The sequence below is a fragment of the Nerophis lumbriciformis genome, linkage group LG03 (assembly GCF_033978685.3).
Source record: "Nerophis lumbriciformis linkage group LG03, RoL_Nlum_v2.1, whole genome shotgun sequence".
Classification (NCBI taxonomy): Eukaryota; Metazoa; Chordata; class Actinopteri; order Syngnathiformes; family Syngnathidae; genus Nerophis; species Nerophis lumbriciformis.
In genome coordinates, this window is record NC_084550.2 from 41,335,645 (window position 1) to 41,362,500 (window position 26,856).

General features: G+C 43.2%; 1 protein-coding gene across 4 annotated transcripts in view; it reads right to left on the reverse strand.

Annotated features, from left to right (window-relative positions):
• arhgap9 (Rho GTPase activating protein 9) overlaps window positions 1–26,856 on the reverse strand; it is a 221,890-nt gene continuing 195,034 nt past the window's right edge. For all 4 annotated transcript variants that reach the window (XM_061937756.2, XM_061937757.2, XM_061937754.2 and 1 more), the window contains 3 exons: window positions 24,944–25,078; window positions 21,318–21,423; window positions 1–737 (listed from right to left, as the gene is read on the reverse strand). In XM_061937756.2, the coding sequence (XP_061793740.2) occupies window positions 545–737; window positions 21,318–21,423; window positions 24,944–25,078 (434 nt within the window). In that variant the 3' untranslated portion in view covers window positions 1–544. The remainder of the gene's footprint in view (window positions 738–21,317; window positions 21,424–24,943; window positions 25,079–26,856) is intronic.

A 26,856-nucleotide genomic window follows, 5' to 3' on the forward strand; every position in this document is an offset into this window, starting at 1 on the left:
GACGATGACATCACTTGTTTATTTATTTCAGGAGAGATGTGGCTTTTTACAACAAACTATGGCGTCAACAAAGGAGATGTTTCAAAGGGGACGACGACAGCGTGTAAATAAAGAAGAATAAAGTCAAATAAAGTAAATTTTGAAGTGGAAGTAACAAAGAAAGAAAAGGGAAGATGGCGGCCATCAAGTTCAGCATGTTTGTATGCATAGAAGTGCAATCACAGTGAGATGGTTCACTACTTCTGTGTGTGTGTGTGTGTGTGTGTGTGTGTGTGTGTGTGTGTGTGTGTGTGTGTGTGTGTGTGTGTGTGTGTGTGTGTGTGTGTGTGTGTGTGTGTGTGTGTGTGTGTGTGTGTGTGTGTGTGTGTGTGTGTGTGTGTGTGTGTGTGTGTGTGTGCCAGATTATCAAGGAGAAGCAACAAGAGGAACATCTGCGTGTAAAAAGCATGGCGGCTAAAATGGCGTCCTGCGGCGTGGCGTCCAGATGTTCTCCTGCCAGAGACCTTTAATGTTCTCCCGGCGTGGAAGACGTCTGGAAAAGTCCTCAGGAGGCGCCGCCGGGCCTCCCTCCGAAGAGGCGCTCGTACTCGTTGAGGATGAGCTCCACCGCCTGGTTCTGGTACACCAAGTTGACCGCCATGTTGCCGCCGTCGCACTCGGGCCGCATCAGCGTCGGGCCGAACACGATGCCGATGTTCTGGGTGCTCATCCGGTTGGTGTCGGAATGCTCCAAAACGCTGCAAAATGTTGAACATCGTGACTTAAATGTCACACTTTTTTCGTTAGCTGTTGTTAGCAGGTTAGCATTATCAACATTAACCCTGCATGACACTGCTAAAGAAAACGTCACTTGATTAGGTACCTTTATATATATATATATATATATATATATATATATATATATATATATATATATATATATATATATATATATATATATATATATATATATATATATATATATATATGTATATATATATATATGTATGTGTGGGGAAAAAAATCACAAGACTATTTATATATTTATTTATATATTATATATTATATATTTTATATATATATATATATATATATATATATATATACACATACATAGATACATATATACATACATACATATATATACACATATAATATACACACATATGTATATATATATATACACATACATATACACATACATACATGTATATATACACATATACATACATATATACATATATGTGTATATATACATATATACATACATATGTACAGTACATATATATATATATAGTACACCCACACACACATATATATTCATATATACACATAGATACATAGATATATACACATATACATACATATATATACATGTGTGTATGTATACATATATATGTATACATGTATATACATACACATACATACATACATACATATACACATACATATATATATACATATATATACACATATAAATATACACATATATATACACATACATACATATATATACACATATAATGATACACATATATATATATACATACATACATAGATGTATACACATATACATACATATACTGTATACATATATATATACATACATACATACATATATATATATATATATATATATACATATATATATATATATATATATATATATATATATATATATATATATATATATATATTACACCCACACACACATATATATTCATATATACATATATATACACATAGATACATAAATATATACACATATACATGCATATATATATATATTCATGTGTGTATGTATACATATATATGTATCATGTTCGTCCTTCGTTTTCGAAGATGACCAGGTGACTTCACGATGATTTGTGTGTGCGAAGATGGCTGATGAGGCCAATCCTTGCGCGGAATGACCGGCTGCAGTGAGGGCAGGTTATGGCTGGGGGGTGGCTGGCAGAGAGGGAAGAACTGTCTCTGGTCTTGCGGAGCTGTCGCTTCTGTTCGGCTTCATGGATGCGTTTTTCCTCGAAGTCTGCTACACCATGCCAGACTGCAGAGCGCCAGTTTGAACGGTGTTGGGCATCGGCTTCCCATGTCTCTGGGTCCAGACCACAGCCCTTGAGACTGGCCTTTAAGGTGTCCTTAAAGCGTTTCCGCTGTCCGCCGCGTGAGCGCTTTCCATGGTGCAGTTCACCGTACAGGAGCATTTTTGGTAGGCGTTCATCGGACATGCGGCAGACATGGCCAGCCCATCTCAGCTGGAAACGCTTGAGGATGGCATAGATGCTATCCATCTCAGCCCTGAGGAGGACCTCGGTGTCTGGGATCTTGTCCTGCCACCTGATGTTGAGCAGCCTCCTGAGGGATCTCATGTGATCTCATGACCTCTTTTCGGGACATTATTGGGCTTGACTTCCGGTTCCGGTTCACCGTGCGTGACTGCTCGCTGTTTCGAAAAAGCTAAGTATCGTTCTATTTGTGTGCTTTTAATTGTTCTGCAGCTTTCTTTATTACTTTCTCAACATATTTAGTAGTACTATTTAACTTGCAAATCACCCGATCTCTGTCTCACCACCCCTCCCGCAGCTAGCTAGTAGCTAGCTGCTAAGCTAACGAAGCTAGCGCGGAGAAAGGCGTCGTCGGTTGCCGGTCAGAAGGAATCTACTCCTGCACACCGTGACCAGGACTTCTCGGAAGACAGCAGGAACTTCACTCGGTGACAGAAAACACCTTGAGTATGGTTTCCTGCGCGTCTTGCACCTTACTCACGGAGAGGCTGGCTCTGCTAGAGGGCCGTGTCCGCCAGTTAGAGCAGAGTAATCTCGTAACTTTAGATGTTGCGGACACATCTGCTAGCGTTAGCTGTAGCGAGCTAACTAGCCCAGCCTGTAGTAGTCCTAAGCGGCCTACAAGCTACGGTGTACCGGTTGAGACGCATAATAGATTTAGCTCTTTAGCTAGTCCTACACCCAAGTCTACCGGGCACCACACCTTAGTCATAGGGGACTCCATCACCCGAAACATAAAGCTTAGCAAACCAGCCACAATTAAGTGCATCCCTGGGGCCAGAGCACCTGACATTGAGGCTAATCTTAGGGAGCTAACTCGCAACAGGCCTAGTAAACACGTACGACAGGCTAATCGCACCACTAGTTATGCGAATATAGTTGTACACGTTGGCTCCAATGACACTAGAATGAGACAGTCAGAGATTACAAAGAGAAACATAGCCAGGACTTGTGATCTCGCTAGAAAGATGTCCAGGCATCGAGTTATTGTCTCTGGCCCCCTGCCTGCGAGAGGCAATGATGAGAGATATAGCAGATTAGTCTCGCTTAACAAGTGGCTGGCTAGCTTCTGTAGACAACAGGGACTAACGTTTATTGATAATTGGCCCTCTTTCTGGGGCAAACCAGGCTTGCTGATGAGGGACGGCCTTCACCCTAACCAGGAAGGCGCCATCATCCTGTCTAAAAACATAGACTACTGTTTAAGTCACATTTGACTAACTACACTAGAGCAAGCCCGGTCACAGGCAATTACAGAGCCTGCTAGTCCGGGTGAGGAGTCAGTTAAGCTAGAACTAGCCAGCACCAGGCTGGATAATTCCTGTACGCATAGCAATTTTCTTAGAATAACACACAACTCACATAATGTGTTTTCTGTTGTGAATGTGTCCGGGGTATGACTCAAAACTGCATCCGGTGATGAGGCTTCAGTTCGGGAGTTCTGGAGTTTTGGGGAAGGTGGCGTTACCCCTCAGTCATCATTGCTCCCAGGTCCACTCTGACCCGGAGTGGTAGTACCTGTCAGGGTCCCAGCTATGGGTTAAATAGCTTGCAGAGACCGCCTCAAAAGTCTCTGCCTCATTGACCAGTGCCTACTGGCTAACCACTTGGTTATAGGCTACGGGAGAAAACCCCTAACGAAAAATCTGTGGCGAGGACCCGCATTAGGCAGTCACCAACAGACCGGTGCTCTGGCAGTCCTCTGCAACCCCATGCGGCAGAAGGTCGTCATGAGCTTTTCATGCCACTGGAGGACGCCACATGGGGCCAAGACAAAACAGTGCGGGTAGAGACTGCGCACTTCTACCACCACTTAAATCAATTCACTGCGCAGGTGTTTTGCTCCTCCTCAGCACTACCCCTAACCCCCAACCTCCCCGCCCTCAAGTCCTGCGGCGATGGGGAAGGGTGGCTGGTACAGGTCAAGGATGTGACTGGCAGTACCTAGCCCAACCCTGCACGTAGGCGGCGTGCGAGTGAAGGTCGCCGTGGCATGGGATGGAACAGCATGCCTCCCCGGCAGCTTCGTACGTGACTGAGCAGCACCGCTCTGCTCACCCTGAAATGGGAAGGGCCTAGAAAAGGTGGCCTAAAAATGGTCTGTTCCTCATTGCCCGGGCAGCCTACCGCAGCTGCCGGGCCATCCCTTTATGCGGTCGAAAACAAATGTACAAGAGAAACAAAATTCCCTTCACAATAGCATCATGGAACGTCCGCACACTGTTGGATGTGCGTGATCTCTCCTGCCGCCCACAGCGAAGAACAGCACTCGTTGCGCATGAACTAAACCGATACGGCATTGACATAGCCGCCCTGAGCGAAACCCGCTTACATGGGGAAGACTCAATCACGGAGGCGGGAGAAGGCTACACCTTCTTCTGGAAGGGTCATCCAGAAGGCTCCCGTCGTCTACATGGAGTGGGTTTTGCCGCCAGGACAAGCCTGCTTCACAAGATCCCAGAGTCTCCAGTGGGTATAAGCGAAAGGCTCATGACGTGGCGTGTACCACTCACCAAAAATCGCCATGTCACCCTTATCAGTGCCTACGCCCCAACTCTGGATGCAGACCTCGAGAGCAAAGACTCATTCTATGCCTCACTAAACTCCACCATTGAGGGAACGCCTCCCATCGACAAGCTCATACTCCTCGGGGATTTTAACGCGAGGGTGGGCTCTGACAGTGGGCTCTGGGCCGGAACACTTGGTCAGCACGGGGTTGGTAGGCTTAATGATAATGGGCTTCGCCTCCTTACACTCTGCTCTGAACATCAGTTGATCATCACCAATACCCTGTTCCAGCTCAAGGATAAATTCAAGACCTCCTGGCAACATCCTCGCTCCAAACATTGGCACCTCCTCGACTATATTATCACCCGTCGTAGAGACAGGAAGGAGGTCCTAATCTCCAGAGCGATGCGTGGAGCGGACTGCTGGACTGACCATCGGATGATCAGAGCCAAATTTCAGATGGAAATCCGCCCCCAACTGAAGAAAACACCACCAAACAAGAGACTCAACTGTGAAGCACTCAAATCCAAGCACTCTGTAGAACAGCTCAGAGCACAGCTTGCAGAACATTTGTCTGCAATTCCTGATACCCACCTGGACCCTGACATCAACACCTGCTGGAACTCCCTAAGGACTGCCATCCATCAGGCAGCAGAGGAGTCCCTTGGGTACACCAGGCGTAAACATCAGGACTGGTTTGACAACAGTGCACCGGATATCCATAAACTTCTCAAGGCAAAACACAAAGCCCATGCTGCTTACCTGGCCAACCCACAATCCATCACACTAAAGACTCGACTCTCCTCCATAAGAGCCGAAGTCCAGCGTACCCTCAGAGCCATGGAAAATGACTGGTGGATCAAGACAGCCAGCGAGATCCAACTTTATGCTGACACAAACAATTCCCATGGATTTTATGATGCCGTCAAATCCATATATGGTCCACAGAGAAAAAACATTACCCCAGTCAGATCAGCAGATGGAGGCACCCTCTATAAGGACACACCCCAGATCCTAAATAGATGGGCTGAACAATTCAACACTCTCCTTAACTCCGAAAATCCCTCTGACCAGGACATTTTCACCAATTTCCCGACCACTCCCCCTGTCGACAACCTGGACTCCCCGCCTACCTTTGCTGAGGTCCTAAAAGCCATCAAGGGCCTAAAAAACAACAAAAGCCCAGGCCCTGAGGTGCTGAAGTTTGGTGGCTATCTCCTCACCCGCCGGCTTCACCAATTGATTGACTCCATCTGGTCCTCTGAAGCCATCCCCCAGGAATGGAAGGATGCTGCTATAATAACCATCTTTAAGAGGAAAGGTGACAAAGCCGACTGTGGAAACAGCAGAGGAATTTCCCTGCTCTCGGTTGCTGGGAAAGTTCTTGCCCGGGTCATGCTCTCTCGTTTAGTTACTCACATCTCTGAGAACATCCTGCCTGAATCACAGTGTGGATTCAGAAGAGATCGCAGTACTACTGACATGATCTTTGTAGCCAGGCAGGTACAAGAAAAGTGCCGGGAACACCACCAGGATCTGTACATCGCCTTCATCGACCTGTCCAAAGCATTTGACACTGATAACCGGAATCTCCTCTGGGACTTACTGGGAAGGCTGGGCATTCCGCCAAAGTTCCTCAACATCCTGAGACAACTACACGATGGAATGCGAGCCTGTGTCCGCATCGGAGGCCAGCAATCCCCCTCTTTTAATGTGAAAGTCGGGGTCAGGCAGGGATGTGTCCTAGCCCCTGTCATATTCAACCTCTTTCTCTCAGCAGTCACCCTCCTCTCACACAAAGCTCTGGGAACCACAGATGGCATCCACATACAGTTCCGGCTGGACGGCAGTCTCTTCAACATCCGGCGCCTCCAGGCCTTCACTAAAATTACAAAACAACAGATCCTAGAACTTCTGTATGCTGACGATTGTGCTCTCCTTGCCCACACGCCAGAATCTCTACAACGTGCACTTAACCTGGTCTCATCCACGTACAGCGCCCTAGGACTCAAGGTCAACATTTCAAAAACACAGATCATTGCGCAACACTCTACCCACCAGTCAGAAGTGCCTGTCTTCAACATTGATGGCCAGCAGCTCACCATCGTTCCACATTTCACCTACCTCGGAAGCGTCCTGTCCCCCACCTGTAACATCGATAATGACATCCAGGTTCGTGTTGGGTTAGCGTCTTCTGCCTTCGGTAGGCTCAAAACCAGGGTCTTCCTGAACAGAAACCTGACAGTTTCCACCAAAGCAGCTGTTTACAAAGCAGTTTGTCTGTCCACACTGCTATACGGCTCGGAAGCCTGGACCCCTTACCAAAGGCACGTCAGAATCCTGGAGAGATACCACATCCGCTGCCTGCAACGGATCCTGGGTCTGACCTGGCAGGACAGAGTCCCACATGTGGATATTTATGATCGGACCCAAACACCCAGCATCCAAGTGTTCCTTGCGCTAAGACATCTGCGCTGGGTGGGGCATGTAATCCGCATGCCCACCCAGAGGCTCCCCCGACAGATCCTCTACGGCCAACTCCAGGAAGGCTGTAGGTCTCCTGGGGGTCAGCGGAAACGCTACAAGGACCACATAAAAAACCCTCCTGAAGCGCTGTGCTATCCAGCCTTCCGCACTGGAAGTCTTGGCTGCTGATCGCCACACCTGGCGCAACTGCAGTCACGCCGGCATTGCTCATCTCCAGGAGCAGACCACTGAGAAGAGAAAACAACAACGTTTACAGAGACATCAACGCGCTGCAGGGGCCCCCCTCTCAAGCGTGGACTACATCTGCCCCACATGTGGCAAACCATGCGGGTCACGCATTGGCCTGCACAGCCACATGCAATGGCATATACGAAACCCCCCTCAATAACCCATTACTGGAGCAACGTCATCATCGTAATCGATGGACAGCCACAAGCAAGATATGCATTCTACTGAGGTGGCAAATCATGATGCGTTCAGTCGATCGCAGCATCAAGCAAACAATCTGAAAATTCCCGTCGTATCAATTCCTAGATATGGTCGAAACTATTTAAAGTGCACTACGTATAATAAACGCAACATTATTAATATTTCTACTACGGACAATTTAAACAAAAACTCGTCAAAACAGCCCAATACTTATAATATGGGCTTTTTAAACATAAGATCATTGTCTCCTAAAACGTTATTAGCTAATGAGGTCATTAGAGACAACAATCTTAACGTCATTGGTCTTAGCGAAACCTGGCTCAAACCAGACGATTTTTTTGCGCTAAATGAGGCATCTCCTCCTAACTATACGAATGCGCATATTGCCCGTCCCCTTAAAAGGGGTGGGGGGGTCGCACTAATATACAATGAAAACTTTAACCTTACCCCTAACCTAAATAATAAATACAAATCGTTTGAGGTGCTTACTATGAGGTCTGTCGCACCGCTGCCTCTCGATATGGCTGTTATCTACCGCCCCCCAGGGCCCTACTCGGACTTTATCAATGAATTCTCAGAGTTCGTTGCTGATCTAGTGACGCACGCAGACAATATAATCATAATGGGGGACTTTAATATCCATATGAATACCCCATCGGACCCTCAGTGCGTGGCGCTCCAGACTATAATTGATAGCTGTGGTCTTACACAAATAATAAATGAACCTACGCATCGCAACGGCAATACGATAGATCTAGTGCTGGTCAGGGGTGTCACCACCTCCAAAGTTATGGTACTCCCGTATACTTAAGTAATGTCCGATCATTACCTTATAAAATTCGAAGTTCTGACTCATTGTCAACAAACTAATAATAATAATAACTGCTATAGCAGCCGCAACATTAATGCTGCCACAACGATGACTCTTGCTGACCTACTGCCTTCGGTAATGGCACCATTCCCAAATTATGTCGGCTCTATTGATAACCTCACTAACAACTTTGACAATGCCCTGCGCAAAACCATTGATAGTATAGCACCGCTAAAACAAAAAAGGGCCCCTAAAAGGCGCACCCCATGGTTTACAGAAGAAACCAGAGCTCATAAATTATCATGTAGAAAATTGGAACGCAAATGGTGCGCGACCAAGCTTGAGGTTTTCCATCAAGCATGGAGTGATAGTTTAATATCGTATAAACGCATGCTTACCTTAGCTAAAGCTAAATATTACTCAAATCTCATCCGCCTCAACAAAAACGACCCTAAATTTTTGTTTAGTACAGTAGCATCGCTAACCCAACAAGGGACTCCTCCCAATAGCTCCACCCACTCGGCAGATGACTTTATGAATTTCTTTAATAAGAAAATTGAACTCATTAGAAAGGAGATTAAAGACAACGCATCCCAGCTACAACTGGGTTCTATTAACACAGATACAACTGTATCTACGACGGATACTGCATTACAAAATAGTCTCTCTCTTTTTGATGAAATAACATTAGAGGAACTATTACAGCGTGTAAGTGGGATAAAAGAAACAACATGTTTACTCGACCCACTTCCTGGGAAACTTATCAAGGAGCTTTTTGTATTATTAGGTCCATCAATGCTAAATATTATAAACTTATCACTTTCCTCTGGCACTGTTCCCCTAGCATTCAAGAAAGCGGTTATTCATCCTCTGCTCAAAAGACCTAACCTTGATCCTGACCTCATGGTAAACTACCGACCAGTGTCCCACCTTCCCTTTATTTCGAAAATCCTCGAAAAAATTGTCGCACAGCAGCTAAATGAACACTTAGTGTCTAACAATCTCTGTGAACCTTTTCAATCCGGTTTCAGGGCAAATCACTCTACGGAGACAGCCCTCGCAAAAATGACTAATGATCTACTGCTAACGATGGATTCTGATGCGTCATCTATGTTGCTGCTTCTTGATCTTAGCGCTGCTTTCGATACCGTCGATCATAATATTTTATTAGAGCGTATCAAAACACGTATTGGTATGTCAGACTTAGCTTTGTCGTGGTTTAACTCTTATCTTACTGACAGGATGCAATGCGTCTCCCATAATAATGTGACCTCGGACTATGTTAAGGTAACGTGCGGAGTTCCTCAGGGTTCGGTTCTTGGCCCTGCACTCTTTAGTATTTACATGCTGCCGCTAGGCGACATCATACGCAAATACGGTGTTAGCTTTCATTGTTATGCTGATGACACCCAACTCTACATGCCCCTAAAGCTGACCAACACGCCGGATTGTAGTCAGCTGGAGGCGTGTCTTAATGAAATTAAACAATGGATGTCCGCTAACTTCTTGCAACTCAACGCCAAGAAAACGGAAATGCTGATTATCGGTCCTGCTAAACACCGACATTTATTTAATAATACCACCTTAACATTTGACAACCAAACTGTCATGATCCGTTACCCGGATCATGGCATGATTTATGTCGGTTATGTTTCTGCTTTAGTCTGTTTCCTGGGTGCACACTCTTTCCTTGTTTACTGCTGGTTTCCATGGGCACTGATTCTCCTCACCTGTCTTAGTTTTGGCAATTAGTGTTTCCACCAGGTGTTTTGGCTAATCACTCCCCTTTATAGTTTCCTGTCACCCAGCAGTAAGTGCTGGGTCAATGTTTGCTCTACGCAACATTTACGTTTCCCCTGGTTTTCTCCTCATAGTAAATTTGTGCACGCTAGCATTCCTTGTTTATCACCCTTGGTGACATTTTGGTTTTTTTGTTTAGCTCCACGCTTGCTAGCGTCCTCAGTTTCGTATTTTTGTCCTGCCTTTTATTTATTAAAATACTTAAATCTTACCTGTACGCCGCTCCTACTTGTCTCCTGCCTTGGAAGGAACACACCAGCGCAGCTATGCGTCCCCGCAGACGCAACAGATTGACCCAGCCAGACGAAGTGTTCCTGTCCAACACGGACAAACAAGAGATCCTCCTGGAGCTCCAAGCGGACACCCAGCCGTGGCAACACGAGGACGAAGCCGAGCTGTCCGAAGAAGACCTTCCGGCCGACGCCATGGTAGCATGGGAGCAGCTAATGGCTAAGTTCACGGAAGCAGAGACTCGTTTCCTCCCCCACTCTCAAGCCACCCGGACGTCGTCCACCCCACCCGGTACGCGAAGGATCGGGCAGCGGGGCAGCTCAGAGCAGGCGCAGAAGGGGTACCAGACGGACACTTTGCCCTCAACAATGTCTGGCAGGCTCTTCCCGTGCGGCTTCTCCTCCCCTCAGTCACCACCTGCTGGCAACTGTCCAGAAAGGCGCCAGCGGCGCACACGCACAAGGCCAGATTCCAGGCTTCCTAGAGCCCACCCGCCCGTGCCCTCTGCTCCCGCCGAACAAGCGCTCCCCCCACCAGCTCCATCTAGCATCTGGAATCTGCTTCCTGAGGGGGGGGGGCAGTGCTGGTAGCGTGTCAGCGGGACAAGCAGAACTCATTCCACTGAGGATGCTGCCTGCCTCTCCTCCAGCGGGGGCGCTGTCTGCTTCGGTCCTACTTCCTTCCCCAGTGCCACAAAGCAAGTTGGACCCGCCAGAGAAGTACAGTCCGGCTTGGGTGGATGAGTGGTACCGCAAGGTACTTATTGAACTGCAAATGGAGGAACAATCCCAATCAGCAGAGAACACTCCGCCCACTCCTCTGGCTCCTCCCACGCCGACAGCCCGGACGCCTGCCACTCTGACGCCACCATCAACCCTGGTGGTCCTGCAAACGTCATCCTCTCCACCTCCTGCTCCAGCACTGCAAAGCACACAAGACACTGCAGAGACCAACCAAGTAAAATGGGCATTGCACCAACAGGACAAACAACTTGGACAACAAGAGGAACAGTTTGGCGTTCTTGGGGCTTGCGTCAACGCCATAGCGGAACGCCAAGACGCCCGCTTTGGTGCTTTGGAGAGACAGATGGGAAGTATACTCTCCGCACTGCAGGTGATGATTCCCCCTACGGCCAACACAGCAGTCCAGCTCAGACATCCACCACCCGCAGATACTCCGTTGCCTGATTCGCCTCTGGCTCCGCCCACGCCGACAGACGAGCCGCCTGCTCCGCCTCTGGCTCCGCCCACGCCGACAGACGAGCCGCCTGCTCCGCCTCTGGCTCCGTCCACGCCGACAGACGAGCCGCCTGCTCCGCCTCTGGCTCCGCCCACGCCGACAGACGAGCCGCCTGCTCCGCCTCTGGCTCCACCCACGCCGACAGACGAGCCGCCTGCTCCGCCCACGCCGACAGACGAGCCGCCTGCTCCGCCCACGCCGACAGACGAGCCGCCTGCTCCGCCCACGCCGACAGACGAGCCGCCTGCTCCGCCTCTGGCTCCGCCCACGCCGACAGACGAGCCGCCTGCTCCGCCTCTGGCTCCGCCCACGCCGACAGACGAGCCGCCTGCTCCGCCTCTGGCTCCGCCCACGCCGACAGACGAGCCGCCTGCTCCGCCTCTGGCTCCGCCCACGCCGACGGCGCCTCCTGCTTCCATGGCGACGGCGCTTCCTGTTTCCACGGCGACGACGCCTCCTGTTTCCACGGCGACGACGCCTCCTGTTTCCACGGCGACGACGCCTCCTGTTTCCACGGCGACGACGCTTCCTGTTTCCACGGCGACGACGCTTCCTGTTTCCACGGCGACGACGCTTCCTGTTTCCACGGCGACGACGCTTCCTGTTTCCACGGCGACGACGCCTCCTGTTTCCACGGCGACGACGCTTCCTGTTTCCACGGCGACGACGCTTCCTGTTTCCACGGCGATGACGCTTCCTGTTTCCACGGCGACGACGCTTCCTGTATCCACGGCGCCGACGCTTCCTGTATCCACGGCGACGACGCTTCCTGTATCCACGGCGACGACGCTTCCTGTTACCACGGCGACGACGCCTCCTGTTACCATGGCGACGACGCCTCCTGCGCCTGCCTCGCCTACGATGTACCCACCTCGTGTCCGGCGGGCCGCAGCACGGCGCCGCCCACCTACTCGTGTCCGGCGGGCCGCACCTCGGCGCCGCCCACCTCCTCGTGTCCGGCGGGCCGCACCTCGGCGCCGCCCACCTCCTCTTGTCCAGCGGGCCGCACCACGGCGCCGCCCACCTTGTCGTTTCTGGACTTTTCATGGACGCCTTTGGCGCCAACAGCAGCGACACCCCAGACTTTGGTACAGGACTCAAAGACTGCTGAGGTTCTGGCGCCAGTCTCGTCCGCCTCCTCAACGACCACAGACATGGCCGTTCCGAGGTCGCCCGCCTCGACGATGGCGGCGACAATCTACCCGCCGCCGCCACCTGACTTGTCCCCGGTGGCTTCGGGGACACATGGCCTGGCGGCCCACCACCAAGTCCACCCTCCACGGGTCCGGCAACACCGATGCATCGGCGCATGCGTCGATATATATATATATATATAGTACACACACACACACATATATATATATACACACATATATACACATATGTATATATATACATATGTATATACATACATGTGTGTGTATATATATATATATATATATATATATATATACAATATATATATACACATACATACATAGATATATACACATATACATATATGTGTACTATATATATATATATATATATATGTGTACTATATATATATATATATATATATATATATATATATATATATATATATATAGTACACCCACACACATATATATTCATATATACATATATATACACATAGATACATAGATATATACACATATACATACATATATATATACACAGGTGTGTATATATACATATATATGTATACATGTATATATATACACACATATATATACATATGTATATATACATATGTATATATGTATACACATATATATATATATATACACACACACATATATATATATACACACATATATACACATATGTATATATATACATATGTATATACATATATACATACATATGTGTGTGTGTGTATATATATATATATATATATATATATATATATATATATATATATATATACATACACATGTATATACTGTATATACATATGTACTGTATATATATATATATATATATATATGAAAAGTGCTATATAAAGACAGCTTTGATGGCTTGATAGTTTAGTGCACAAATGAAAACAGAACACTATCAACAACACATTTTGAGACACCTTTTCATTCAATAACATCTAAACTTTGACCTGTACTCCCATTTAAAGGGAACTGCACTTTTAAAAAAAATGGTGTCTATCATTCATAATCCTTATGTACGTAGGACATGAACACATATGTTTTTCTTTTTTTATGCATTCTAACAGGTGAATAAATATTGGCAAAAGTCAGCTAACAATGGAGCCAATGGATGTCGCTTTATTACTCCAATAAAGACAACACTTCCAAATGCCTCCATCATTTTTTAATATACACCCTGTAAGTATATACATAATGTAGTAACAGGCACATTCATCATAACATGCAATATTTACCTATTTTGCTCATTTTAAGTATACGGCGGCGTATTAATTTCATCGACACGTTCACTATTTACTTCAACAAAAACAGAACACTTCTACTCATGGCAGACTTCAAGGGAGATGATTGATGATACATAACCTCATATTTTGAGCCTGAGTATAATGAGGATGAGCTACAAGTTTTAGAAGATGTGTGCCAAACAGATCCAGCTTTAGTTGCAGTATTGCTAAATGCTAAGCAAGTAGAAACTACGAACATATTAAAACAATCACATACTGTACTATGTCTACTCTCACTGAGATGCCGACTGATGGGATGTTTATATATTTCTGTTTAGTTAAACAAACTTTTTTTTTTTCGTGTCTTTCTTGCCATTTACGGGTATAGGTTGAATTTCGAAGTTGACCACAACCTTTTACTATCCAGGTATATTAAAACAATCACTTACTGTACAATGTCTGCTCTCACTGAGATGCCGACTAATGGGATGTTTATATCTTTCTGTTTAGATGAAGAGTTAATCATAATCCTTAAGTAGGTAAAAAGCAGAAAAGGATGGCGCAAACGAGCATTTTTTTTCCGTGTCTTTCTCGCCATGAATTTCAAAGTTGACCACAACCTTTTACTATCCAGGTATATTTAAAAAATCACATACTGTACAATGTCTGCTCTCACTGAGATGCCGACTGATGGGATGTTTGTATCTTCCTGTTTGGATTAAGAATTAATCATAATCCTTAATTATATAAAAAAAACATATTTTTTTAAAAAGGATGCCGCAAATTAGCATTTTTTTTCGTGTCTTTCTCGCCATCTACGGATATAATTTGAATTTCGAAGTTGACCATGACCTTTTACTATCCACTTACTGTACTATGTCTACTCTCACTGAGATGCCGACTGATGGGATGCTTGTATATGTCTGTTTAAATGAAGAGTTAATCATAATACTTGAAAAGGTAAAAAAAAAAAATCACATACTGTACAATGTCTGCTCTCACTGAGATGCCGACTGATAGGATGTACATATCTTCCTGTTTAGATGAAGAATTAATCATAATCCTTAAGTATATTAAAAAAAATGTTTTTTTTAAAAAGGATGCCGCAAATGAGCATTTTTTTTTCCCGTGTCTTTCTCGCCATGAATTTCAAAGTTGACCACACCCTTTTACTATCCAGGTATATTAAAACAATCACTTACTGTACTATGTCTACTTTCACTAAGATGCCGACTGTTTAGATGAAGAATTAATCATAATCCTTAAGTACATAAAAAACTTTTTTTTTTTTAAAAGGATGCCGCAAACGAGCATTTTTTTTCGTGTCTTTCTCGCCATCTACGGATATAATTTGAATTTCGAAGTTGACCACGACCTTTTACTATCCACTTACTGTACTATGTCTACTCTCACTGAGATGCCGACTGATGTGATGTTTGTATATGTCTGTTTAGATGAAGAGCTAATCATAATACTTAAGGAGGTAAAAAAAAATAAAATAAAAATAAAAAATCACATACTGTACAATGTCTGCTCTCACTGAGATGCTGACTGATGGGATGTTCATATCTTCCTGTTTGGATGAAGAATTAATCATAATCCTTAAGTATATAAAAAAAAAATATTTTTAAAAAGGATGCCGCAAACGAGCATTTTTTTTCTGTGTCTTTCTCGCCATGAATTTCAAAGTTGACCACACCCTTTTACTATCCAGGTATATTCAAACAATCACTTACTGTACTATGTCTACTCTCACTGAGATGCCGACTGATGGGATGTACATATCTTTCTGTTTAGATGAAGAATTAATCAAAATCTTTAAGTAGATAAAAACATTTGTTTTGTTTTTTTAAAAGGATGGCGCAAACAAGCATTTTTTTTCCGTGTCTTTCTCGTCATGAATTTCAAAGTTGACCACAACCTTTTACTATCCAGGTGATAATCTATTATGAACTTTTATCAACTCCGAGGCGACGCAGCAGCAGCCCAATATTCAGTTATCTCTCTGTGATCATGGAGCCACCCAAAGTCGTTCATTAATTGTTTAAAGACCTACTAAAACCCACTACTACCGACCACGCAGTCTGATAGTTTATATATCAATGATGAAATCTTAACATTGCAACACATGCCAATACGGCCGGGTTAGCTTACTAAAGTGCAATTTTAAATTTCGCGCGAAATATCCTGCTGAAAACGCCTCGGTATGATGACGCCTGCGCGTGACGTCACGGATTGTGGAGGACATTTTGGGACAGCATGGTGGCCAGCTATTAAGTCGTCTGTTTTCATCGCAAAATTCCACAGAATTCTGGACATCTGTGTTGGTGAATCTTTTGCAATTTGTTCAATGAACAATGGAGACAGCAAAGAAGAAAGCTGTAGGTGGGAAGCGGTGTATTGCGGCCGACTGCAGCAACACAAACACGGCCGGTGTTTCATTGTTTACATTCCCGGAAGATGACAGTCAATCTTTACCATTGGCCTGTGGAGAACTGGGACAACAGAGACTCTTACCAGGAAGACTTTGAGTTGGATGTGCAGACGCGGTACCGTGAGTACGCATGCAGCTGCGGCTTCCAAACATTTGATCGCTTGCCCGTACATGCGTGCCGCTATGTGCTTGTCTCGTACGTAACTTTGGGGACTTTGGGGAAATATATGTGCTGTATGAACTTTGGGGAGGTGAACGGTACTTTGGGCTGTGGGATTGAGTGTGTTGTGCAGGTGTTTGAGTTGTATTGGCGGGTTATATGGACGGGAGGGGAGAGGTGTTTGTTATGCGGGATTCATTTGTGGCATATTAAATATAAGCCTGGTTGTGTTGTGGCTAATAGAGTATATACATGTCTTGTGTTTATTTACTGTTTTAGTCATTCCCAGCTGAATATCAGGTCCCACCCGTCTCTCACAGCATCTTCCCTATCTGAATCGCTCTCGCTGCTGGTGGCCATGATTGTAAACAATGTGCAGATGTGAGGAGCTCCACAACCTGTGACGTCACGTGCATATCGTCTGCTACTTCCGGTACAGGCAAGGCTTTTTTATCAGCGACCAAAAGTTGCGAACTTTATCGTCGATGTTCTCTACTAAAACCTTTCAGCAAAAATATGGCGAAATGATCAAGTATGACACATAGAATTGACCTGCTATCCCCGTTTAAATAAGAAAATCACATTTCAGTAGGCCTTTAATACTTGGTTAATATTCAGGTGACGGTGTATTGTTGGTGGTATTTAACGCGTGAGAATGCATTTAAAAAAGGAAAACAAATGTCTTACATAAGGATTGTGAATGATATGCATAAATGACAGCAAAAAGAGAAGTTCCCCTTTTTAAAAAAAAAAACGTTTCTTTTCACCACAGTGCCCTCTGCTGGACCTGTTAGAGCACTAAAATAGTTCGATATGAACGCAATCAGCTTCCGTCGGCCTTGGAGTGTCGTGTCCCTGTGAAAGTGATGTTACGAGTCAGATGTCCGCACATACAACGTACGTGTCTAAATGCGTGGCTTCCACCTTCCACCTTCCAGTATGTCGCACTGCAGGAACCACTTGGAGCCGCTGCATGAGGCATTCTTCTAAAAATGCCCTCGCCACTAAGCCACAGAGCTCAAAGACTTCCACATGCAACATCAAGCAGGGATGAGAGGAGAAAAGAGAGGTTCCACTGGTGGTGGTGTGCCTTCTTGCAGGCCAACCAAAAGACTCCCATGGGACCCGAGTCTCCTCCAGGAGAGGCAAAGGAAGGCCCTGGACCTCTGGCCGGGGGTCGCCGTACTTACTAGATAGTGCCGAGTGTCTGAATACGTGAGTTTCAGGTGTAACTGTACAAAATGAATTACCGAGCTAGCCTAAAACGTTAGCATGCGCTCATTAAAATACTAACAAATGTGCTAACGATGGAAACAGAGGAAAAAAAGTGCAAAAGTAGATGAAAAAGTTTGCATGTTTAAGTTAGCGCGCTAGCATGCTGTCATTTGCATGCTAAAAGTTAACAAGTGGCACATACCAAGTAATATGACTCTGGGGTAAACGGTAGAAAAAACTAGCTCAAAAAGTTAGCACGCTAATGCTAGCATGCTAGCAAGCTAACGTGACCACAATAATAGTTAGCATGTGTCACCTACCAAGTTATATGACTCTGGGGTAAACGGTAGCAAAAACTAGTTAAAAAAATTAGCACGCTAATGTTAGCTTGCTAGCAAGCTAATGTGACCACAATAATAGTTAGCATGTGTCACCTACCAAGTTATATGACTCTGGGGTAAACGGTAGCCAAACTAGTTTAAAAAATTAGCACGCTAATGTTAGCTTGCTAGCAAGCTAACGTGATCATGATAATAGTTAGCATGTGCTACATACCAAGAAATAGGACTCTGGGGTAAACGGTTGCAAAACTAGCTCAAAAAGTTAGCACGCTAATGCTAGCCTGCCAGCAAGCTAACGTGACCATAATAATAGTTAGCATGTGTCACATACCAAGTTATATGACTCTGGGGTAAACGGTAGCCAAACTAGTTAAAAAAATTAGCACGCTAATGTTAGCTTGCTAGCAAGCAAAGGTGATCATAATAATAGTTAACATGTGCTACATACCAAGAAATAGGACTCTGGGGTAAACGGTAGCAAAACTAGCTCAAAAAGTTAGCACGCTAATGTTAGCATGCTAACATGCTAACGTAGACGAGCACACAGTTAGCATGTTTCAAATACTAAGGTGTACGGCTGTAAGGTGTATGGCTGCGGAAATTAGAGGAAAAAAAGTGTAAGGATAAGGATTGTGAATGATAGGTAACAATCCAAAAAATTGCAACTTTCCAAAATGTTCACTTGAAGAATAGATGTATACAAATAAATGAAAAATGTTAAAAAATCCAAGAAAAATGCTACAATAGAATGCTAGCATGCTAATATTAATAAGCTAAAATTAACAGTTGGCTAAAATAAATACATTCTAACTAAACTAATAATAAAAAATGTTTCTTAAATAAACTGCTAAAATTAAAGTGCAAATGAAAATACAGCTTCACCACTTTGGTCATAATTTTTGCGCTTAACAGGGAATTGCAATTTTGGGGGGAATTTTGCCTATCATTCACAAATATGTAAATATTACATGTTATTATGAATGTGCCTGTTACGACATTACCAATATACTGACAGTGAGTACTGTATATAAAATGCATATATAAAAAAAAAAAAAGTGTGTTCTTGCCTCACATAAGGATTGTGAATAATAGGCAAAATCCAAAAAAGTGCAGTACTATTTTGACCTTATTTCATTTTATGTGCAATTTCCCGAAATGTTCACTTGAGGAAAAGATGTATACAAATAAATTACAAATGTTTAAAAATCAAAGAAAAATGCTACAATAAAATGCTAGCATGCTAATATTAATAAGCTAACATTAACAATTGGCTAAAATAAATACATTCCAACTAAACTAATAATAATAAATGTTTCTTAAATAAACTGCCGATGAAATTAAAGTGCAAATGAAAATACAGCTTCGCCACTTTTGGTCATAATTTTTGCGCTTAACGGGGAATTGCAATTTTGGGGGGAATTTTGCCTATCATTCACAAATATGTAAATATTACATGTTATTATGAATGTGCCTGTTACTACATTACCAATATACTGACAGTGAGTACTGTATATAAAACGCATAAAAATGCATAAAAAAAGAAAAAAGTGTGTTCTTGTCTCACATAAGGATTGTGAATAATAGGCAAAAATCCAAAAAAGTGCAGTACTATTTTGACCTTATTTCATTTTATGTGCTATTTCCTGAAATGTTCACTTGAGGAAGAGATGTATACAAATAAATGAAAAAAGTTTAGAAATCCCCAAAAAATGCTACAATAGAATGCTAGCATGCTAATATTGATAAGCTAACATTAACAGTTGGCTAAAATAAATACATTCTAACTAAACTAATAATAATTAATGTTTCTTAAATAAACTGCCAATAAAATTAAAGTGCAAATAAAAATACAGCTTCACCCCTTTGGTCATAATTTTTGCGCTTAACGGGTAATTGCAATTTTGAGGGGACTTTTGCCTATCATTCACAAATATGTAAATATGCCATTTTATTATGAATGTGCCTGTTACTACATTACCAATATACTGACAGTGAGTACTGTATATAAAACACATAAAAATGCATACAAATGTATACAAAAAGAAAAAAGTGTGTTCTTGTCTCACATAAGGATTGTGAATTATAGGCAAAAATCCCAAAAAGTGCAGCATTATTTTGACCTTATTTCATTTTATGTGCAATTTCCCGAAATGTTCACTTGAGGAAGAGATGTATACAAATAAATTAAAAATGTTTAAAAATCAAAGAAAAATGCTACAATAAAATGCTGGTATGCTAATATTGATAAGCTAACATTAACAATTGGCTAAAATAAATACATTCTAACTAAACTAATAATAATGAATGTTTCTTAAATAAACTGCCGATAAAATTAAAGTGCAAATGAAAATACAGCTTCACCACTTTTGGTCATAATTTTTGCGCTTAACGGGGCATTGCAATTTTGAGGGGACTTTTGCCTATCATTCACAAATATGTAAATATGCCATTTTATTATGAATGTGCCTGTTACTACATTACCAATATACTGACAGTGAGTACTGTATATAAAACACATAAAAATGCATACAAATGTATACAAAAAGAAAAAAGTGTGTTCTTGTCTCACATAAGGATTGTGAATTATAGGCAAAAATCCCAAAAAGTGCAACATTATTTTGACCTTATTTCATTTTATGTGCAATTTCCCGAAATGTTCACTTGAGGAAGAGATGTATACAAATAAATTAAAAATGTTTAAAAATCAAAGAAAAATGCTACAATAAAATGCTGGTATGCTAATATTGATAAGCTAACATTAACAATTGGCTAAAATAAATACATTCTAACTAAACTAATAATAATGAATGTTTCTTAAATAAACTGCCGATAAAATTAAAGTGCAAATGAAAATACAGCTTCACCACTGTTGGTCATAATTTTTGCGCTTAACGGGGCATTGCAATTTTCCCGAAATGTTCACTTGAGGAAGAGATAGATGTATACAAATAAATGAAATTTTTTTTTTTTAAATCCTAGAAAGCGAAGGGGAAGCTTAATTCGATGACGTACCGTTTGAGGTGGCGGCAGATGAACTGCAGAGTGTCGTGGTTTGGCGGAGGCAGGTTATGCACCAAGGTCTTCAAATGGTCCACTTTGTCCGAGTAGTCCGAGATCTCTGCAGGACGCAGAAAGTAGAGTACAACACATGACTTCAATTAACTGTGGAAAAACAAAATTATTCGTCAAAATTTCCCAGAAAGCCATTCTAATTTAAATTCCCTTCGGTAAACAATCCACATTTTGACACAATTAGTCATAACATCTTAATAAACAAATTAGAAAGGTATGGCATCAGAGGGTTGGTCTTGAACCGGGTTAGAAGCTACATACACTATATTGCCAAAAGTATTTGGCCACCCATCCAAATGATGAGAATTAGGTGTCCTAATCACTTGGCCCGGCTACAGGTGTATAAAATCAAGCACTTAGGCATGGAGACTGTTTCTACAAACATTTGTGAAAGAATGGGCCGCGTTCAGTGATTTCCAGCGTGGAACTGTCATAGGATGCCACCAGTGCAACACATCCAGTCGTGATATTCCCTCGCTCCTAAATATCCCAAAGTCCACTTTATTATAAGAAAAGTGAAGAGTTTGGGAACAACAGCAACTCAGCCACCAAGTGGTAGGCCACGTAAACTGACAGAGAGGGGTCAGCGGATGCTGAAGCGCATAGTGCAAAGACTTTCTGCACAGTCAGTTGCTACAGAGCTCCAAACTTCATGTGACCTTCCAATTAGCCCACGTACAGTACGCAGAGAGCTTCATGGAATGGGTTTCCATTTAGGACAATTCCATGGGATGGCACTTCAAGTTCATATGTGAGTCAAGGCAGGTGGCCAAAGACTTTTGGCAATATAGTGTACATGGAGATAGGAGAACACACTTCTACAGAGCTGACAATATCTTGTGGTGTACCTCAGGGATCAATACTGGGACCAAAATTGTTCAATATGTATATAAATGACATTTGTAAAGTTACAAAGGACTTAAAGTTAGAATTATTTGAGGGTGATAGAACTGTGTTTTGTTCAGGAGAGAACACAAAGAAGATAATACAAATAATAACAGAAGAAATGAACAAATTGACACACTTTTTGATTCTGATTAAAACTAAAATAATGATATTTGGTAACAGTAGAAGAGAAAGTCAAACACAAATAGAGTAGACATTAAACAAGTAAAAGAAAACACATTTTTGGGTGTAATAATAGATGACAACTTTAACTAGAAATCTCATAAAACATAAAATATCAATAAACACGTCAATAATGAATAAAGCAAAACATGTTCTAGACCAGTGGTTCTTAACCTGGGTTCGATCGAACCCTAGGGGTTCGGTGAGTCGGTCTCAGGGGTTCGGCGAAGGTCAAGACACACCCGACTCATCGTGTGAATAAAAACTTCTCCCTATCGCCGTGTTATGGATACCCCCAAACAATGTCCCTTTTATTTTCCATCTGATTTGCAGGTGTGTAAATGTTAGAATAATCATGTATACGTTATCACACAACTCTTATGCTGAAAGGCCGTTGCTATAGTTGTTAGCAATTGAGCTGAAGTTGTACTTTTCTATCTGTGCAAAGGCACAATTTGTAATCTTGCTTTGCGAGTTGTCTCGTGTCAGCAGTTTGTTTCCAGACCCTGCCTGCTGACGGCCAAGGACGGACATCGAGTACCTCAACGCAGACAAAACAGAGACCGGGCGAAATCACGAGTGTCAGCACATTTCCATTCTGAATAATCACGTATTGTGTCTACTGGGGCTGCTTGCATTACCCCTCCCTTCAGAAGCAGCCTCAGTGATATTAACTCGGGAACTCCCGAATAAATAGAGGAGCACGTGGGGCTGTACCTTAGAGCGTAGGGGGAAACTGTAACTGAGTGTGCAGCCCAATACGTCTCTCCTCATGAGTAAAATTCAACTCTGTCTCTGCTTGATTCCTTCTTCTTGTCTTGTGTAATGGATAGTTCGGTGTTTGAACCTGACAGTAATTTGATGTGAGTTCATGCACTGTGTTGGTTTTGTTCTTGGAACAAGGTGATGTTCATGCACGGTTTATTTTGAGCACCAGTAAAAAAAAACATATAACTTTGTCTTGAATTTAAAAAATATATAGGTGAACCTCGGATTCAGGAGGAACAGTGTGGTTTCCGTCCTGGTCGTGGAACTGTGGACCAGCTCTATACTCTCGGCAGGGTCCTTGAGGGTGCATGGGAGTTTGCCCAACCAGTCTACATGTGCTTTGTGGACTTGTATCCCGGGAAGTCCTGTGGGGAGTGCTCAGAGAGTATAGGGTAACGGACTGTCTTATTGTGGCGGTCCGCTCCCTGTATGATCAGTGCCAGAGCTTGGTCCGCATTGCTGGCAGTAAGTCGGACCCGTTTCCAGTGAGGGTTGGACTCCGCCAAGGCTGCCCTTTGTCACCGATTCTGTTCATAATCTTTACGGACAGAATTTCTAGGCGCAGTCAAGGCTTTGAGGGGATCTGGTTTGGTGGCTGCAGGATTAGGTCTCTGCTATTTGCAGATGATGTGGTCCTGATGGCTTCATCTGGCCAGGATCTTCAGCTCTCACTGGATCGGTTCGCAGCCGAGTGTGAAGCGACTGGGATGAGAATCAGCACCTCCAAGTCCGAGTCCATGGTTCTCGCCCGGAAAAGGGTGGAGTGCCATCCCCGGGTTGGGGAGGAGATCTTGCCCCAAGTGGAGGAGTTCAAGTACCTCGGAGTCTTGTTCACGAGTGAGGGAAGAGTGGATCGTGAGATCGACAGGCGGATCGGTGCGGCGTCTTCAGTAATGCGGACGCTGTATCGATCTGTTGTGGTGAAGAAGGAGCTGAGCCGGAAGGCAAAGCTCTCGATTTACCGGTCGATCTACGTTCCCATCCTCACCTATGGTCATGAGCTTTGGGTCATGACCGAAAAGACAAGATCACGGGTACAAGCGGCCGAAATGAGTTTCCTCCGCCGGGTGGCGGGGCTCTCCCTTAGAGATAGGGTGAGAAGCTCTGTCATCCGGGGGGAACTCAAAGTAAAGCCGCTGCTCCTCCACATCAAGAGGAGCCAGATGAGGTTGTTCGGGCATCTGGTCAGGACCCACCCGAACGCCTCCCTAGGGAGGTGTTTTGGGCACGTCCGACCGGTAGGAGGCCACGGGGAAGACCCAGGACACGTTGGGTAGACTATTTCTCCCGGCTGGCCTGGGAATGCCTCGGGATCCCCCGGGAGGAGCTGGACGGAGTGGCTGAGAAGAGGAAAGTCTGGGCTTCCCTGCTTAGGCTGCTGCCCCCGCGACCCGACCTCGGATAAGCGGAAGAAGATGGATGGATGGATGGATGGTTTACTTACTATGGTTATTATGTATTTATTCACTGTTCTGTTACAGAGAACAAAGACATGGGATAAAATTGCTATGGTATGAAAAGGGGTAGGATTAAATAAGCTCTGCTTCTTCCTACTCCTTTTCGGACGTGCTGTCATGAAACAACTGGAAATATGTGATGCATCACATTGCATGTTCCACATAAACCGAAACTGAAACTGAACTGGGCGATGTTTGCAGAGCAACTATTTCTAAAGGTGGTTTGTTGCAAAAAAAAAAAAAAGTGTAGTATTGTAACGACTGTTCACTCACTGACTGTCTCCACCATGTCAGAGAAGAAGCCGTAGGGCACCAGAGGCTCAGGAAGCTCACGGAAGAAAAGTTTCAAAGCTCCCGTGATGACGTGGATGTCCTCCCACTCGCTCTCCTCCAAATTAAGCTTCTCCTCTGAGGACACAGAAAAGGGGGAGTGAGGCAGAACAGGAGGTGATGAAAGCGTGAAATAGAGCCATCACGTTAGAAAGTGAGCAAACGGGCTCGGAGCTGCTGCGTCAAAGTGAGAGAAGACACCAAAAATATGCATCGCACAATATTAATAAAGCATTGCAAACATGAGGCCTGTCCCCTTGTTGCTTACTTCCTCCAGCAGGGGGCAGCCTCGGCCTGTGAGGCCATGGCCTGTACAGCCTGCTGCATGTTGTTACATCAGCAAGCACAGGCCTTAGGGACACACTTACACTCAGCACATTGTGTGTGTGTGTGTGTGTGTGTGTGTGTGTGCGCGTGTGTGTGTGTGCGTGTGTGTGTGTGTGTGTGTTCTTGTATTTCTGCCCTTCTTGAGACACCAAGAAGGAAAAGTACCTTCCATATGAGGAGGTGTGAACAAGTGATGACATAAATCATGGTCCCAATAACATTGCATCTAATAGACAATGTCTCATTTGCACCCCTGGTGGTGACATCTATCAAAATGAGGGTGGTCCCATAAAGTTGGGATTTTTGTGTCGCTTTTACAAGTGTCAACATATGAAATAACAAGTGTGTGTAAGAAATTGAAATGCGCCCTCTTTGGCCAAAATGAATTAATAAAAAAAAAATCATAAATATGTACATAGAGATATGCTGTAATAACGTGAAGTAAATAATGAAGATTAAAAACCAATTACAAAAAAAATTCCCCCAAAAATTTAATAACTAAAAACAGTCTTTTTCTCTTTTTTCTTATAAAATTGGGAACAATTTCTCATATTCTTTCTGTTTCTGTAGTACTGCAATATTTTCTCGTAAAATGATTACTTTTTAATGCAATATGGTGACATTTGTCATATATATTTCTGACTTTTATCACAAGATTGCCAATTATATTGTTGTTCTGGTAAAATAGCGACATTTTTTGAGTAAAATTATGACTTTTGCCATAATTTTGCAGAGTAAAATTCTGATTAATATTATAACATTGCCAACATTTTAAAGTTTTCTTATAAAATTGTGACTTTTGGCGAGTAAAATTAACGACTTTTATTATAATACGAGAGGTAGGAATTTTTCGGAGGTCTCTAGAAGGTAACCAATACAAGAATGTTATTATTATATTTCTACCCTTCTTGAGACATGAAGAAGGATAAGTATCTTCCATATGAGGAGGTGTGAACAAGTGATGACATAAATCATGGTCTCAATAACATTGCATCTAATAGAGAATGTCTCATTTGCACCCCTGCTGGTGACATCTATCAAAATGAGGGTGGTCCCAAAAAGATAAATTGACTGTGTGTCGCTTTTACAAGTGTCAACATATGAAATAACAAGTGTGTGTAAGAAATTGAAATGCACCCCCTCTAGCCAACATTAATAAAAAAAATAAAAAAAATAAATATATATATATATATATATATATATATATATATATATATATATATATATATATATATATATAATAACTTGAAGTAATAATGAAGATTAAAAACCAATTACAAACAAAAAATTAAAAAAATAACTAAAAGCAGTCTTTTTCTCACATCGACTTTTTTCTTATAAAATTGGGAACAATTTCTCATATTCTTTCCGTTTCCGCAATATTGCAATATTTTCTCGTAAAATTATTACTTTTTTTTATGTAAAATTATTACTTTTTAATGCAAAATGGCGACATTTGTCATATAAAATTCTGAATTCTATCACAGTATTGTCAATTTTTTTGTTGTTCTTGTAAAATAGCGAAATTT